This window comes from Heterocephalus glaber, unplaced genomic scaffold, assembly GCF_053883595.1.
Source record: "Heterocephalus glaber isolate CG9 unplaced genomic scaffold, H.glaber_assembly_v1.0 deba00001788, whole genome shotgun sequence".
Lineage (NCBI taxonomy): Eukaryota > Metazoa > Chordata > Mammalia > Rodentia > Bathyergidae > Heterocephalus > Heterocephalus glaber.
The window spans coordinates 1,457,464-1,476,257 of NW_028258471.1; the positions used below are offsets into that span (position 1 = coordinate 1,457,464).

At 34.4% G+C, this 18,794-nt stretch overlaps 1 protein-coding gene across 10 annotated transcripts in view; it reads right to left on the reverse strand.

The window, feature by feature from the left end:
- Fcho2 (FCH and mu domain containing endocytic adaptor 2) overlaps positions 1-18,794 on the reverse strand; it is a 111,545-nt gene that overhangs the window by 15,871 nt on the left and 76,880 nt on the right. For 8 of the 10 annotated variants that reach the window (XM_087203159.1, XM_087203160.1, XM_087203155.1 and 5 more), the window contains 4 exons: positions 18,580-18,665; positions 12,206-12,309; positions 7,530-7,659; positions 5,864-5,923 (listed from right to left, as the gene is read on the reverse strand). In XM_087203159.1, the coding sequence (XP_087059285.1) occupies positions 5,864-5,923; positions 7,530-7,659; positions 12,206-12,309; positions 18,580-18,665 (380 nt within the window). The remainder of the gene's footprint in view (positions 1-5,863; positions 5,924-7,529; positions 7,660-12,205; positions 12,310-18,579; positions 18,666-18,794) is intronic. The other 2 variants (XM_004872866.4, XM_087203156.1) reach the window with 1 other exon arrangement.

An 18,794-nucleotide genomic window follows, 5' to 3' on the forward strand; every position in this document is an offset into this window, starting at 1 on the left:
CTAAGACAAACCAGAAAAAGGGAGTAAGAAAGGGAGGGGCAATGGGGGGTGGGTGTGGTCAAAGTGTGACATGCACTTATGAAAAATGTTTTAAAAATTTAAATCCCTGACATAAAGTTCACTCTTATGAACATAAAGTTCTTATTTTAAAGATAAGGTACCTATAGAGTTAAATAAAAATATCAGTGTTAGGAAAGCATAATAAAGTGAGAACAAATTTAATTTTTGCATTTGTTCAGTGTTTGTTGACATAGACAAGTATCTCCCACAAGCGTGCACCGCCTTTGTCTTCATAAATACACTCTTCCCATGTATGCTTCACCACTCTAATTTTCCCAATGCATTTTATTTAATATATAGTACAACACATGAGCAATTTTTTAAAAGTCAATAGTAGTTTTTAAATATAAATTATTCTTATTTAAAGAAGAAAATAAATAACTTAGGTCAACAAATATCTCCGAAATGTGAATATGTACTTTTCTTATACAGATGTTATACAATGTTCATAGTCATTTGGATGTGGTTTGTTCAGGTTTTATATATATGCTGAACATGTGGTCTCCAAGGTGGTGGTACTGAGGTGGTGGAGCCTTTTAATAGATGGAGACGAGACCAAGGTGGTTAAGTCAATGAGGGCACAGCTCTCTCTAGTCTGGTCTCCAAGACACAGTTCCCTTGAGAGCAAGTTGTTATTAAAGTGCACACCTTGTCTCTGAATCCCTCTGTGGCTTCTTGTTTTGCCATATAATCACTCTGACACATGCTCCTGGCCATTCTGATACCAGTTGCCTTGGGGACCTCATCATAGGCCAATCCAATGAGGTCACCTGCTTTTGGGCTTGCAGCCTCCAAAGCTGTGAGATAAATAAACTCTTCTTTATAAAGTACCCAGTCACCTGTATTTTGTTATGGTAACAAAAAACAGACTAGTCTGCCTGGAGTACTGATGAAAATCAGTACAATTTCACATTCTACAAATAGTATAAAAATATTTCATTAGCTTGAAAGGTCAGGAAGATTGCATGGTATTCCAGATTTTGAAGGAATTTTTATTTAGAAGGTTATTTGTAGTTAGAAAAAAGAGCTCACTCATGAAAAATGTGTGGAGACAAGAACTGCTGCTTGTAGGCCATTAGGAAAAGGAAATCCTCCAAAATCAGATAACTTAAAATTTGATGTGAAAGTAACAAATTCAGTGATATAAAAACTTATCTGCAAAAACGTAATCATAGCTACTATAGGCTGAATATCCCTTATCTAAAATATATGAATCCAGAAGTGTTTCAGATTTTTTTTTAATATGTGCACAGACTTTACCAACTAAGCATCCTTAATCTGAAAATCCAAAATCCAAAATTCTCTGAAATCTGAACCCTACTGATTGAAGCTTCAGAGTTCAGAGCATTTTGGATTAGAGATATTCAACTAGGGAGGCATGAATCACAAGTTTTGCAAAGCAGAAACATGTTCATGATTGAGGAATGAGCTAGAATGATGAAAAACCATAAAGATGAGGATTGAGAAATTGTGATCCAGATCAAGGCATGTTAAGACCTTTAATTTTATTCTTTTAGCACTAAAAATCACTGACAACATTTAAAAAACATTACCTTTTTTTAAAATTTAGTAACATCACTCTCAATACAGAGTATACACTGGACTGAAGAGAAAAATGAATTCTGGCAGGAGTTTACTTTTAGATCAGGTGAAGAGTGATTACGTAGAAGATAAAAGCCTGATCAGGAAACACTAGTCCTAGGGTACAAGTATGAAAACATTAAGAAAAAGAGCAGACTACTTATAAATTCACTGATTACATTTACACAAATAATTTATTTGTGTACTAGGAAAATTTCACTGTAAACCTGGAGGGTCATCAGAAATTCAAGAAAGTGCACTTTCAGACAAAGATGGAGGCTATAATAATCTTCTTCCTCTTTTTTTTTTTTTTTTTGAGACAGTCTCATTATGTAGCCCAGGCTGGTCTTGAACTTGTGGCAATCTTCTGGCCATCCTCCCAAATGCTGCGATTTCAGGCATGTGTCACCATGCCTGGTTAATTATTTTGTGTGTGTGGTAAAATACACATAACATAAAATTTAGTATCTTGACCATTTTTTTTTTTTGGTACTGGGGATCGAACTCAGGATCTTGCACTTGTGAGGCAGGTGTGGTAGCACTGAGCTAAATCCCCGGTCCAATCTTAACCATTTTGTGTACAGTTCAGTGGTGTGAAATACATTTATAAAGCTCTGTAGTGTGAAATACATTTATAAAGCTCTGCAATTATCAGTACCATCCATCCCTATAAATCTTTTCATCTTATAAAACTGAAATGCAGGGCTGGGGATTTAGCTCAGTGGTTCCAGTGCCTGCCTCGCAAGCGCAAGGTCCCGAGTTCAATCCCTAGTACCAAAATAAATAAATAAATAAATAAAACTGAAATGCTATGTCCACTAAACAATAAACCCCTTCTCTTAAGTCTCTTGGTCCACTATTCTTCTTTCTGTCTCTATCAGTTTGACTACTCTAAGTACCTCATATAAGTGGAGTCAAACTGTTTGACAGCAAAATGTCCTTAAAGTTCATCCATGTTGTAGCATATATCAAAATATCCTTCCTTTCTCAAGATAAATAATATTCCATTGTATGTATGTGTGTATTTATACTTATATATAATATTCTGGTACTTGTGACCATTAAACATGTTACTGTCAAACTTTATTGGCTTGGGAGCTACCTAAGAGATTAGTAAAGTGCTCTTCTGGGTGTGTCTGGGTGGGTCATGGAGGTGTGTCCTTGGGGTCTATATCACGTCCCTAGCCCCTTCCTCTCTGGCACTCTGTCCTGGTGCTGTTTCCAGTCACCATGAAATGAGTGGATTTGCTCCACTGCACCTTTCTGCCATGCTATTTCTGTGTTGGAGCCAGTCAACCACGGACTGAATCCTCTGAAACCAAAAGCCAAAAGTCATGTTCAACATCACTGGTCATTCAAGAGATGCAGATGAAAACAACACTGAGATTCCACCTCACCCCAGAGAGAATGGCTGCTATCAAGAAATCAACCAATATGTGCTCGCTTCGGCAGCACATATACTAAAAAAGAAATCAACCAATAACAAATGCTGGCGGGGGTGTGGGGAGAAAGGAACCCTTCTCTATTGTTGGTAGGAGTGCAGACTGGTGCAACCACTGTGGAACTCAGTATGGAGATACCTCAAAAAATTAGGATTAGAGGTTGCATTTGACCCATCTATTCCTCTGCTGGGTATCTTCCCAAAAGAATTAAAAGAATCATACCACAGAGATATATGCACACCCATGTTTATAGTGGCACAGTTTGTAATAGCTAAAACTTGGAAACAGCCCATTTGCCCATCAACTGGAGACTGGACAAAGAATATGTAGTTTGGGCTGGGGATTTTAGCTCAGTGGTTTCACTGCCTGTTGTGCAAGTGCAAGGACCCGAGTTCAATCCCAGGTACCAAAAAAAAAGAAGATGATGTGGGTTTTTTAATAAAATGGAGTACTACTCAGCCATAAAAACCGAGAAACTTGAGCATTTATAGCTAAATGGATGCACATTGAAGCCATACTCTTAAGTGAAATAAATAGGACACACATGTGGAAATACCAAATAGTTTCTCTGGTGTGACAAACTAAAAGTGTAAATAAAGATCAAAATGTATAATTGAAATAGGAAGAAAAGGTCTAAAAGAGCAGGGGAAGTGGGAGGGGTAGGGGAAAGGAAAGAAGGGAAAAGAAAAAATATGAGAAAAGGAAAAAATGGAAACAAAGTGTTTGTAAATAGGGAAGGGTGGAGGGAGTGAAGGGAGGGCAGGGAATGGGAAAAAAATAAGAACCAAGATACATCATATAAAGGTACAAGTTCCCAATGATGAATGTAACTGTACTGTATACCTAAAATGTACAAATAAGCTTTATGGGGAAAAAAAAGTGAACCCCCCTCCCTTTAAGTTGCAGATGTTGGTTAGTTAGTCTCAGCAATGGGAAAGCTCACTAATACACTATTCAATGGACACTTGGGTTGCTTCTATCTATTGAGCATTGTGAATAGTGCTACTATGACAGACAGGTGTAAAACTTTCTCTTTAAGACTTTGTTTTCAATTCTTTTTGGTATATTCCCAGAAGCAGAATTCCTAAATCATACAGCAATTTTATTTTTAATTTTCTGAGGGACAGTCTTTTTTTTTTTTCCCACAGAAGCTGTACCATTTTACATTCCCACCAACAGTGCATAAAAGTTCCCAATTTCCTTCCATCTTTGCCAACAACATTCATTATAAAAATGTTGGGTTCTCCAGACCCCCTCTTACTAGATATCAAACCCAGGGCCTTCATGTATGCTAGGCAAGAACTCTACCACTGAGCAATACCCCCAGACAATAATCTTTTAATTGAAGAAAAGTATGGAATTGGCCCTCCATATACTACACAAGGATTCCACATCTGCAGATTCAATTGTGAAAATATTTTGGGGGGAAATGTTATCTTTTTTCTTGTCATTATTCCCTCAACAATATAACAAGTATTTACATAGAATTTACACTATGTTATGTGTTATAAGTAATCTAAAGATGATTTAAAGGACAATGTGTACAGGCTATATACAAATACTGTATCACTTTACATAAGGTACTTGAGCATCTATGGATTTTGGTATTGCTTAAGAGATCCTAAAAATCAATCGGCTGTAAACCAAGGGCCACCTGTATTTTCTTAAATATAAAATTCATATCTTCCCTTGAGTAACTCACACAAATGAATATTTACACACAGTCAAGGCCTAACATTAATCTCTGCTTTGATTGTAGAATGAAAAGAAACCTATAAGGGTGGGTGGGATAAAGCACAGTTGTAGAGCAGATGCCTGGCATGCATGAAGCCCAGGGTTTGATTCCCAGTACTGTTAACAAAAAAATAAAAAGAAATCAACAGTTATTTTTCCAACCCTCCAATTATACATATACAATGAGGATGCTTGAGTTCTATAAACTATCATGCAATATACTGGCAAGTAAAGTGTTGAAATGTAGGGGAAAAACTCAAAGTCTACTTACAGTTGACATATCCACTTCTGTATTTTTTAGTTTTGTTTTCCGTTTGAGATCATGTTTCACATGTATTCTTGCAAAAATTAATTTAAATAGAAAATATTTACTCAAGTCTCTAAAAAACTAAATTTATACTAATTCTAAATAAATAATTTTTTTAAAATGAAAAATACTTTGTATTCTTAATGAAAACATTTGGCTCCAATTTTGGTTTAATTGCTGCATATTCAGATTACTGTGTATTCTGAAAATGCAGACAGCTTAAAAGGTGAGATAAATAAAGGATACAAGGTGTCTTCCAGTGGCATTTATGTGGAATTCCTTTCAGCTCAAGAGTACCGATCACTTCCTACTTCTGTGCTTTCTAACTTCAGCTCACTATCCCTATGATTTTCCTGTAACAGCTTTTCCTCCAGTAGTATAGATATTACAACTTTCTGAAGCTGATATATTCTTTCTACTTCTTTATTAATCATGTTTTTCTCTGATTCTGACAGCTAGTTCAGATTTATTGATACTTCTCAATATTGAAGCAAAAAGAGATCAGGCAAACAGAAGAAAATGCAAAACCATTATGTTTTTATAACTAGGAATTTGATGTCAGTAGCTCTTACTCATCAACCGGACATAATTAGCACAAAATTGAGATAGTTAATCTTAGTATTATTCTTTATTTCTGAGACACTATACATTGCTGGAAAAGGAAAAATTAGGTAACGGAGCATTTTAGATACACTTTAGGATCATTAGTCAACACATACATTTGTGTCTCATACAATACCTGATGATGTCTCATAGTGCTTTTCAGTTTCAGAGAGTGTCCCAATCAAATTATCATCTTCTATCATATTTAAATAAAACAAAATATTGCAGGAAAAGAAAACATTTTCAAGAAACAAGAAGAAGCAAAACTTTAAATAGAGAGCTAAATAAACATTGTGACGGAAAGGAAAAAAAAATCTGGCAGTTCTAGGGATTGAACCCAGGGCTGTGGGCATTCTAGGCAAGCACCCCCAGCTCTGAGCTCCATTCCCAGCTCTAACATCTGACAAAAGAGGAGAACTTTCTACGTACAGCTCAAGAACCTCTGTTGTTTAAAATTCACATCCACTTGCCTTACCTGCTTCCCCCGTCACCTACTGCCATCATTGGCTAAAACCGTAAGTATGTACCAACTCAATCAAAATGCACTTACAGGTTCCCTATTACAAACAAACCCTTCCGAATAATCTAGATAATGAAAAAGAACTAAAGTTCATTTTTGTTACCCAGACTATCTTCTTGATTTCTAAGAGGGCTCATCTTACATGCTTATGACCAAAATATACACACCATGAGAATAAAAATTAACAATACTATTATATATATATATACTCATTAAACCAAATGAAAGAACAAACTTATTTATATATATTCATTTTACATGAAGTTAAAAGAGGAAAAGCTGTTATTATGAAGTTACGTAAAGTGACACATATTACGTTTTAGCCTATGCTTCTTACATATTATTTTTACAATGGCCACACAGACAAGATGCTTATCTCCTGTGTGGGTTCTCACAAATTAAACTGATATAATTAAATCAGGGCTTTAGGGCTGTCACTCTCAAATTGGCATTCATCAGAATCCCCTGTAGGACCCAGCTTGGTAGCCTCCTCCCAGAATATCTGATTTGAAAGTCTATATTTCTACTAAGTATGAAGTGATGCATATGCTGCAGGTACAAGGACCACACTTTGAGCAATTCTGAAGTAGTGCTGCTAGTGCAAATTAGGGACTGGCACTACCAAGGCAAAAGCCATCACTTCCTAGAACCAGCAGTAAGATGGCATTACTGAGAAGTTGTTTGATTTGATGAGAGGTTGTTTCTGAAACATAGCTGCTGTGCTTAAGTGGCTTTGTGCATTTGTTTATTACACTAATGAGAAAAGTAAAGAAAATCTACAGAAAAAACTGAGCAAAGGCAATAGAAAAATTAACCAAATCTAGATGTATACAATACTAGATTTATTTGATGAGGCTTAGGTTTATACAATTACACGTTAATAGCTTTTAAAAAAATCTTAATTTTGATTTAAATTCTGATGAAAAAATACAACTCATTCAAGTGTAAAATCCTTTCCTTTCATTAAATCAATTCTTTTCAAAACACAAACTTTCTTAAGAATGCAGCTATCAGTTCACAGCACAAAGAACTGCATTATATATTTTTTTCAACTGTTTATACTGACAGTAGTTGTAAATTTGATTCATTCTTAATACTGCTAGCCACAGTTAAAATTCTCCTATCCAGATAATAAAGACTGAAATAGAAAAGGACATGGGGCCAGTATGAAATCAGGTGTGTTTCTAGAAAAATAAAATTTCTAAGTTAAATTCCTTACTAGGTCATATATATATGCCTGATTATACTTTGCTAAATTTCATAATCAATGATAAACACTTACCTACTGTTGGAGTATTGGCAGCACTCAATGAAGCAGATGATGAGATAGAGGAAGAACTTTCTGCCCGGGCTAAAGGAGCGACTGGAGGTGGGCTGGTGTTGGAAGTTACAGGTGGGCTGAATGGCCTGGGCTTAAAAGCAAAGTTATCTATCAAAACGCTACAACAATTCCTTGTCAGAGATTTTTGTATCAGGTAAATTTAACTTTAATATACCAAATTTACTGTTTCTTGTAATTTAAACTCAGATATGCCATATGTCAAATCATTTTCAAAAATACACTGAAAGATGAAAGGATATATTAAAATAATGTTGTCAAGAGGGTCTTTGTGCATAAAATACTTTGTGTTTCAAAAAGTATACTTAATATAGATTCTCAGAAGCTAAAATACTAGTTTAAACAAAGTATGAAGGCTCTTCACATACACTACCAAATGGCTTCCCAAAATGGTTATTCACTTTACACTACTGTTGCATACAAAGGAAATTACTTCTCTGCACTCTGTCAGCAATGAATTGAGTCACAGAAGAAAATACAATAATTAAAAAATTTTCTAGTTAATTTGATAGATATGTGTCTATTTTCACTTTTATGAATGGTCTGATGTGAACCTTTTGCCTTGTTACAAATATTTTCTTCTCTAAATACTGCTTGCCTTTTACTTCTGATGTTTACAAATCTGTTCACATTTCTTTGTAATCCTTGTAAGGCATCCTCATTAATAACGCTCACCCCACAAAGAAGTTAAGAAAATAATAATTCTGTTCACTTTTTCACTTTTCTAGTTAAATACAAAAACAAATAGCAAAAATATCTCCAATTCATTTATCTTTTACTTGTGTGAACAGACCTTTTACTTCCAAAATCTTAATTGTTCCAATAACATATTAGCAACATTTGCTAAGGTGTCTCATTTTTTAAAGGCATATTTACCTTAATTAAAAATAATTTTTTCCTGCTTATAAAAGAAACAGTTATTTAATGTCTACTATATGGCTCAGGTACTAGGTAAAAAGGAGTGAACAGGAAAGATACTGTCCTTTCTTATGTGAGAGACATGAAAAACACATAAAAACCTGTAAGTACTCCTACACTCAATTCATTATATTAATGAACAACTTACAGATACTTTCATAAAATTCAGATATTACACAAATTATTTTATCATTTGTCACCCCCACCCACACGTATAACTACTTTTAAACAATTTTTTTTCTAGAGTACAGTTAAGGACACCATTATAGACAACACATTAAAAAAAATATAGCCAGGTGCTAAAATTTCAGCTATATATTGATACAGACACAAATGGTAAAGGGCTGAACAGATAACAGAATTGAATGATCTGAAACTTAACAAGCTTAGGAAAAAAATCTTGAGATCAACTATTATGGGGGATTTTCTCTTACTGCAAGCAACATAGCCTTGTGGCCAATATGATGCAGACACATTTTTATAATGCATTTTACAATTCTTAAGGAAAAGACAGAAATAGCTATTTTCCTAAGTGGTTTCAAACTATATTTAAAGTTGTGCTGTCCAGTACAATTATCCATAGAACTTGAAATGTGGCTAATCCAAATTAAGATGTATTTATAAGGCTATAAAATACAGAGAGGACTTGGAAGACTTAGCATATACATAAAAAGAATGTAAAACTTCATTCATTATTCTAAATATAATGTTTCTGATATATGGGGTAAAATAAGATACATTAGACCGAATTCCACTGCTTTTACTTTTTATTTTTATTTATTTGGGGGGGGGATACCAGAGATTGAACTCGGGTCTTTGCGCTTGTGAGGCAGGCAGCAGAACCGAGATAAATCCCTGGCCCTCCACTGTTTTTAAATGTGCTACTAGAAAACTGAAATCATATATGTTGCTTGCATTATATTTCTATTGGGTAACATTGCTTTGAAACAGTGGTTCTCAAAGATTAGTGTGCATCAGAATCACTTAGAGGGCTTTTTAATACCCAATTACTGGGCCCCTCCCCTGAATTTCTGATTTGTCTGGGATGGAGCCAGAGAGATTATTTCTACCAAGTTCTCAGGTGATGATTATTCCACTGGTCTGGGACCCCCCTCTAAATGCATTTGCTCTACAGCAAAGCTTAGTGGATAAGGAGGGTGTGGTTCACTAGGAGACAATACAGTAATAATTATCAAGAATCTTTAAAACATGTATCTCATTTAGTTCATGAATTTCATTTTTAAAATCTTTTACTAAAGAAATAGTGCCTTCAAAGAAGGAAGCATAAGAATATTCATTAAAACATTATTTATAACAATGAAAACAGAAATAAACTAAATGTTAAATAAATTTCTAAAGTTAGAAATTTAATTCTGAAAACAGTCTAGAAGACAGAGCATTTATACATTGAAATACTCAATCCACTTCAAATGGTGCTCCCTGAAGCCCTCAGAGTAGTTTCTAGAAAGATCTCAGGGAAGAGAGCTTCTAGGAAAGGAGGTTGATGTGAATGAATCAACCATAAAAGCCTGACTTTATTTTAATTTTATTTTGGACAGGGGTGGTGAGACAAGGACTCACTGTGTAGTGCGGGCTTGCCTCGATCTCCCAAGGATCCTCCTGCCTCAGCCACCTGCGATTATAGGTTTGTCCTACCACATCCAGCTTGACTTGATTTATCTTAATATGCTTAAGTGTGTAATTATTTGACAAAGGATTCTCTTGAAAACCATGAAATAATAATTCATAATTTAGAAAGCCATTCCCAAAATATTTTCTAGTGAAAAATTAACTGGAAATATGAACAGTTAACTTTTTGTTTAAAAAATGCACTTTTTTGAGCATACTTGTACTTGACATGTTTGACACATATTAAGTCATTTAAGTTTCACAGCAACCTAGCATCATTATATGCATTTTACCCATGTTGAAATGGGGATTCAGTAAATAATGTGCCTAATGTTGTTTGGCTAATATGTGATTAATAAGTCTGTAATTTTAACAATTTTATTTTCTACCTCTGGACAAATACTTATGCATTAAGAATATAATAAAAAGGTCAGGGATTTAGCTCAGTGGCACCGCACCTGCCTTGCAAGTGCAAGGTCCTGAGTTCGATCCCTGGTACCAAAAAAAAAAAAAAAAGAATATAATGAAAAGAAATATATATCTAAGCATCTTAACAGTGGTTATCTTGAGGGTAAGACAGAGGAAAATTTAAATGTTCTATGTTTTCTACATTTTCCAAATTTTATTACATGATCAAACATTGTGCTTTTGTAATCAGCATAATTTTTTATTAATTTTGTACTTACGATATAGTAATTCTTATGTTACTTAAATCCTGGCCATCTTGGCAGCCTGGTACCTTGTTTTTCATTTCACTTTCCCTAAAGTTATTTCACTCAGATAGGAAGTAAAAGAAAGATGACACCATTTTAACAAGTGGTGCTCAAGCCTTTTCATTTATTCACTGAACATTTTCCTAATTATGTACATGAGAGAGGCATTATTCAAAATACTAAGGGTATGAAATTGGTTACAGCAGATCAGTAAGAAGAACATAAAGAAAATCAACATAATGTGCTATGTGCACTAGTAGAAATGTAAGTAAGTATATGGGAATAACAGAATAATTAAATCTGCTGGAGAAGTGATGGAATGATGGAAGAGTTTTATGTAGGTGGTGATATTTAGCTAGGTCTTAAGTAGGCCAGTTTGTTACAAAAAAAACCCTGAGGTACTTCAGACAGAAGGAGCATTTTAAAAATGGATGTATAAAAGAACATGATGTAGGTCAATGGCACAGGCCTGAACTGGATCCCCAGCACCGCCCCCCCCCCCCATTAAAAGAAAAGAAAGCATGATGTATTTGGGCAATATTGGAAAGTTTGAAGTGGCCTGAACCTAGGCTGGAAACAGAAAGTTGGGCAGCTAATCTAGTGATCCAGGTTGCTGAGGCAACTTTACAGTCTCATACACTCAGCTTAAATATTCACTTTCTTGGATTACGGTACCAATGGAAATACATATCAAGGAAAAAAATAAGATAATGTTTGACCTTTAGAAATTTAATTTTGGCAATTAAACTAGCAATTAGTGTAGAAGATGAAGCAAAACAGAACACATCAGAAGCAAAAAGGCTGAGTATGGGAGGGCCTCACTCTGAATAGAGCCCACTGATCTTCTCATTGTGATGACCAGTGGCCCCCATCCCCCCAACATACATCCTTTTAGGTCAATTAACTGATGTGGATTCCAGTTTCCTATGGTTAGAATATAGAAAGCTGAATAAGATACACACCAGGACCCTTTTGGCAGTGTATTTCTAAGGCATAATAACAATTTCTTCCTTACTATTTGATTTTAAGCAGAATTATATGAAAATTGCTTCGTTACAGTGAGACAATGGATACTGAATGATGTTTTTGTTATGTGCCAACTCTGAAAAATCTTTTTCCTCCTGGACAATGTGTGGGTTCATAGGTATGACTGTTGAGGTTAGGACAATGTGTGGGTTCACAGGTATGACTGTTGAGGTTATAAGGGAGAGTGAAGGATGCATTTGTTGGGGGAAATTTTTCTATATTTTGAGGGCTCAAGTAGAAAACCAAGCATTTAACTGTACAGGGGCATACAGAAAAATATCATTTATATCTTAAAACAGTTATATAATTTAAAAAAACCACCTGAGTACATACTATTTCATTAATCCCACTGAGTTTGCCTGAAGTAAGCTTTGGTCTGGAAGCAGGCCTTGGAGGTGGGACAATGGTGCCTACAGAAAGAGGAGTTGTGGGCCTGGCTGGTGGGGTGGGGGGGGAGAGAATTTGAAGAAAACCATTAGTATATAACAATCCTTACAATAAAGACATTCTATTATATCAGAACTGCTGGGATTCATGTTCATTTTACAGGAGATACATATGTTTGTTAAAATATTGGAAATCTACCCATAAAATATGCTTTTTCTTAAAGGTACAATATTCCTGAAAAAAAAATTAATCATTGAACAAAACTGACACACATACACATTTAATTTGTTTCAATTACTTATACATATAAAGACTTAAATCTGATAAACTAGTTTGTGAAAATAAACCAATTTTGGGCCTTTAGTTTCTACCAATACATCTACTTGACAGACAGTAATAAGATCAAATTTTTATAACATGAACTCTACATAAAATACCTTAAACTTAATTTGACTTTTAAGTTGAACCACACCCTAACATTTTCAGGAATAATTAAAAGCATTAAAAAATATTCTATTAGTTTCCACAAATCACTACAATTATTTTGCTAAGTATTCACAATAATCTTAATTTTTCTTAAATCCTATATAAATTTAATATTCACTGTTTTTCAATGCCAATTACAAATTTCACAATTTTAAAAATTAGTATTCCTAATATTAAAAATTCTTATATAGAAATTACTGAATGAAAGCCAAGTGTACAGCACCAAGTCAGAAATTTATAAGCAGGAGAATGGAGGTAAACATGTTTAAATTATTTTTAAAGAAATTAAAATGATTTCAGAACTGTTTGGTCCATTGTAAAATATGGGCTATCATCCAGAGACTGTAAAATATAATGGGAGGAAATACATTCAGCAAGTTTACAGATATGCAACATTAAAAATATCTAAATGTGCCTAAATATATGTATAGGGAAACAAGAAGTTAAGCTGAAGGCCCTTGGTCATCAATGGAGGAAGAGGGAAGGTGATGGAAGCGACAGTTAAGATAAAAGAGTAGTTACAGGATTGAAAGGAAATGAATGAGAGGTGGGAGGATCTGTTTTCCTTCTTTTTTACTAGTACATATTTGCAGTACATGATTACAGTCATTGTGGGGACTTCCATATACAGAACACATCTTCATTCTTTTTTTCATCCCCTTCTCCTATCTTTCCCTCTCCCCTCTCCATCACTTGGTCCCTCTTTTGGAAAAGCCCTATCTCTTCCCTGTTTCCTATTATCTATCATATATATACATATCTATATATATCTCTATCTATCTATATATCTATCTATATCTTGGGTTTCTCATACAAGAGAACCCATGCAATATTTAAGTTTGTGTGTCTGATTTAATTCATTTAACATTATGGTCTCAAGGTGCACCCATTTTCCTACGAATGACTCAGATCTATCCTTTACGGCACAGTAGTACTCCACTGTGTATAAACACATTTTCTTTATCCAATCATCTGTTGATGAACATACAGACCACTTTCAAGACTTAACTACTGTATTATGAGTTGTGCTGCTATAAACGTGAGTATTATGTAATAAGATGCTTTTAGGGCCGTGGATTTAGCTCAGTGGTTCCACCGCCTGCCTCGCAAGTGCAAGGACCCAAGTTCAAGCCCCGGTACAAAAAAAAAAAAAAAAAAAAAAAAAAAGATGCCTTTAACTTTTGGGGAAAGATACCTAGAAAGGGAGTAATTTCTATTTTTACTTTTTTAAGAATCTTCATACTGACTTCCATAGTGGTTGTACCAGTATACATTCCCACCAACAGTACAGGAGGGTTCCTTTTTTGGGAGGTAGGGAATCATTTAGAAAGCATATCACAGTTGAGTGTGGTGGCGCATGCCTGTAATCCCAGTACTCAGGAGGCTGAGGCAGGAGGATCTCTGTGAGTTCTAGGCCAGCCTAGGCTACACAGTGAGTTTGAGACCAGCCTGGATTACACAGCAAGACCCTCTCTCAGAGAAAAAAAATTTAAAAAAAAAAGAAAGAAAACCATATCACATGAAGGGATATCACATAAACACTATTCAGCATTGTTTGCAGAAAACAGTGAAAAAAGATAAGACACCAAGCTTAGAATCTGAGGCTGCTGCTGAACTGGATTCAGTTTAAACTGTTCTCTGAAAGAAATGAGCAGCAACCTGAGGACCATCACATTTACCACACTTCTTTGTGTTATATCTCATTTAAAGATATGCTCATTAATGAATCCAGCACCAACACACACTCTTATTTCAAGCTTGTGAGACAATGTCACTAAGCAGAGGCTCTTGAAGGTTCATCACTGATCAGGAGGCCTGTCCAAATGGCATTTAAACAGACTGAAACTAAGCCTGGCGAAAGTGTGAAGCTTAGCTTCTTCAAACAATCAGAATCTGCTTTTTGAGGAAAGCTAATAACAATACTTATTACTATTACTGTTTATAAATGATTATCCTATCTGCATATGTCATTTAGGCACTGCTTCTAGAAGCCTCTCCAGTAGACTACTATAATTGTTTATTGTTTTTTTAAATTAAAAAAATTATTAAATATTTGCAGTACATAATGATTACATTCTTAAGTGTTCTAGTGCATTTTGTTTTTTTTCTGGTAGTGGAGCTCACTGCTACAAATGTCTTGAAGTGTTTCAAGAAACAGGAAATGCCCTAAAAGTATAAAAACATAGGTGATAAGAGCTAATCTGTACCTGCCCATAGATACTACCTAAGAGGAAAGATAACACATTTGTGATATCATTCTTTACCTGAACAAAGCAGAGACTAATCTAGATTCTAAAAGCAAAGATGATGGTAACTAAAATGTGTATCTACGTAGTCAATAGTTCCTTTGTTTCAGTTTAATGTTATTTTAATTACCTGAAACTAGAACAAATAATACATGGAACAGCATGAACTCAAAACATTTATTTATTTATTTTTTAAATGCAGAGTTGGGAATGGAACCTAGGGCATCATTCATGTTTGGCAAGTGCTCTACCACTGAGCTACATTCTCAAACTTCATACTAACTGAGGAAAACAAGTACGAACATAAGAAACAATGTTATGAAAAGATGAAGTCCATATTTATATAAAATTGAAGGTTCAAAAACTATATAAAGTCAGAATTATTCCTGTTTTTCCAGAGGAATAAGGTAAATAACCGTGACGTAAGAACCAGGTCTACAAAGATTTGACAAGATGACAAAATTATAATGCAGTGTATATATGGAACTCAACAAAATTCCTGACTAGCGATAAAACTGATATAGGAAGTTCCTTGGAGTAAATCAGCAATGGAGCTTAATATTTTTAAAAGATAATTTTAAAGGGTCTTACTGGAGCACAAGAGCTCAATTTATCTATGGGCAGAAAAGAAAATGGTCTACAGGGCACTTATCAAAGGGAAGGTAGGTGTGAGGTAGTTATATTACATTTAAAAAATACACAAATGTTTATATATTATCATGTTTAAAATAAACGTGCTCAATTATAGTCTGTGTGGCACAAGATGCAACAGAAACTACTTCTCAACCAAGCTCTAAGCAACCTTTCGAACTTTATTAACTGACAATTAAGATTGTGAAAGAGACAAGAGAGAGTAGGGAATAATCTCAAAACCTGGACCTTGCTAAAATGTGAAAATGGGTACCTGAGCAGAGGATTTAGGATGGGGGAAAACATGCAATGTAAAAATTGGTGGAAAAAATTTGAGACAAAATGTGTATTTCATAATTTTAGGGCCAGTTTGTAAAATAACAGAATCACAATAATGTATTGGTCACCTTGACCAATAATTATATTGCATTCAAATGAAGGCTTAATAATAATTATCTTTTTTTTCCTAAATCTTTTCATGACATCTTTTTATTGGGGAGAGCTGGGGATTAAGCCAAAGGCCTAGCACATCCAAGGCAAGCACTGTTTAGCTTAGCATCTTCAGCTTGATTATCTTTTTTGAGTATCACTAACATATTTTGAAGAACAAAATAATTACTATTTTTCATATCATATAGAAAGGCTTAAAATACAATGAGTAGCCAGGCATGGTGGCACATGTCTATAATCCCAGCCACTTGGGAGGCTATGGCAGGAGGCTTGCTATTGAGTTTGAGGAAAGGCTGAGCCACATAATGAGTTCAAAGCCAGCCTGAACTATACAGCAAGACTTTGTCTCAAAATAACAAACAAAAAGGGCCAGGCGTGGTGGCATACTCCTGTTAATCCCACCACTTGGGAGGCTGAGGCAGGATTACTGTTGAGTTCAAGGCCAGCCTGAACTCACAGTGAGACCTTGTCTCAAAAAATAGAAAACATGGGCAGGGATTTAGCTTGGTGGTTCTGCCGCCTGTCTCGAAAGCACAAGGTCCCAGGTTTGATTCCCCAGCACCAAAAAAAAAAAAAAAAGTCAAAAAAACAGAAAACAAAATAACAAACAACCCCCCGCAAATAAATTAAAAAACAGAACTAGCAAAATGTTAGTAAATTTATCATTTCCTAGCTACTAAACATCAAATGATAAAAATAGTTTTTACCTCAAGTGAAGATACGAGTAAAATATTGTTTACATGGGTAACAAGAGGAAGAACTTTTTAAAGAAGAGATTATACTAAAAAAAAGCAAGAAATGATGAGCAGAATTATGAAGAAACTGCTACATAACTAAGGCCCCTGTGATACCAATTTGAACATTTTCATTGAAGATTTTTAAGAAATAATTCATAAAAATAGGTTAACAAATTTTTTAAGTACTGCTTTAGAGCTGGGCATGGAGGTAGCACACCTGTAATCCCAGCTATGGGAGGCTGAGGCAAGAGGTTCACAAGTTTATGGCTAGCCAGGGCAACTTAGCAACACCCTGACTCAAAAATTAAAAAAATAAAAAAGTGGGTTAGGGGTGTAGTTCAGTGCTATGTAGAACCCTTGCCTAGCATGTGTGAGATGCTGGGTTCAACCCCTAGTAACTAATACACATACACACACACACACACACACGCACACACACACCATACTGCTTAGGACTCTATTCTAAATACAAAACATCACTGATATTTTTACTAAACATAGAAGAGAATTCTGTAATTATTTCCCTTACATATTTGTAAAGTTAGTTTTATAACACTAAATAGGAACAGATACCCATTGAGAAAGTCTAATGTTACTTCAGAATATGTTCAACTATCAACTGACTGTTTTTGCTGTTTTTTAAATACCAGGTATAGATTACACTCCCTACTTTCTAAATACCATTTAGAGTAGATATATAATGTAGTTTCTTTTTAAAATACTCTCTAAACAGTCTGTTTTAAAATATAAATATTTTATTATTAATTATAAAATGCCTAGCCTTTTGTTGTTGTTAATCTACTGGAGTGTGACACATAGAAAAATGATTTTAGAATTAGTAAAATCCAAGTTGAATCTTGTTCTCCTTATTTCCTAGCTATGTAATCTTGGAAAGTTATTTATTATCTCTGAGCTTTTTTACATTTTCATCTATTAAATAGGAACAATAAAAAGGACTTCATGCAGATATTAATGTGATAAAATTAAATAGAACAAGTAACTCCTAGCAGACTGATCTAGCATGATCACAACAAATTTAAGTTGTATCCCTAAGATTCCAGAACCCTCTTAACCTGGCAATTCAAAATCCCAGAAGTGAGAACAGAAAGTCAACTTAAAGTGATTTTTTTATATAACATACATTTTTGATGCCTGCTTTGACTTTTGACTTATGGGAATTGTATATTTTGAAGAAAAGAGAAACAATATTTTTGCCAATACGACAACTAAAAAGCATTCATCAAATTCTTTCATATATTGCTTGGGAAGTGTTAAATCCTTTCCAAAAAGTAGTTTAGCAAAAAGTATCAATGGACATATCTTGTGACCCACAGATTTTATAATGATCATTATCACAAGGTTATTATGAGATGTACACAAAATGTGTTATTTCCACTAATGTACACAGTGGAAAATAAAATGGAACTTAAATGTTCATCAAGAAAGGACCAGTTACATTAATGCCTGATTATGCATTTGAATTATCTATAAACAATTATTATTTGGGTAATGATATGAAATGATGACTAGAGATTAAAAACATCAATTTTTTAACCCTGTTGGTATTTGATGACATTTTATTATTTAAGCCATGGGGTCTTCAAACTAACAAAGCCAGTATAAAATTATTTTTATCTGCCAATACGATTAGAGGACAAGTTAAAAAAAGTATTATATCATTAAATACAATATAGAAGTGGTGAATAAGTTTATTAGAAAAAAAAGTAACTACTACATCCCTCAAGTTAAAAAAAAATATGTATGTACTTACCTGATGACGAAGCTAGTGAAGCAGATGACGGATCAAGAGATGTTCCAAATAGGGGGTCCCAAGCAAGTAAATCACTGGTCCCTTTTCTGCCATGTCATTAAAAAAAGAATTTTAACAAAAGAATATTTATTAGTAGAAAATCTAGTTACCTATTTTTATTTCACAGAATTCTAACAGCTCAGTATACATCATTGAAAGGGTGGGTATACTGCCAA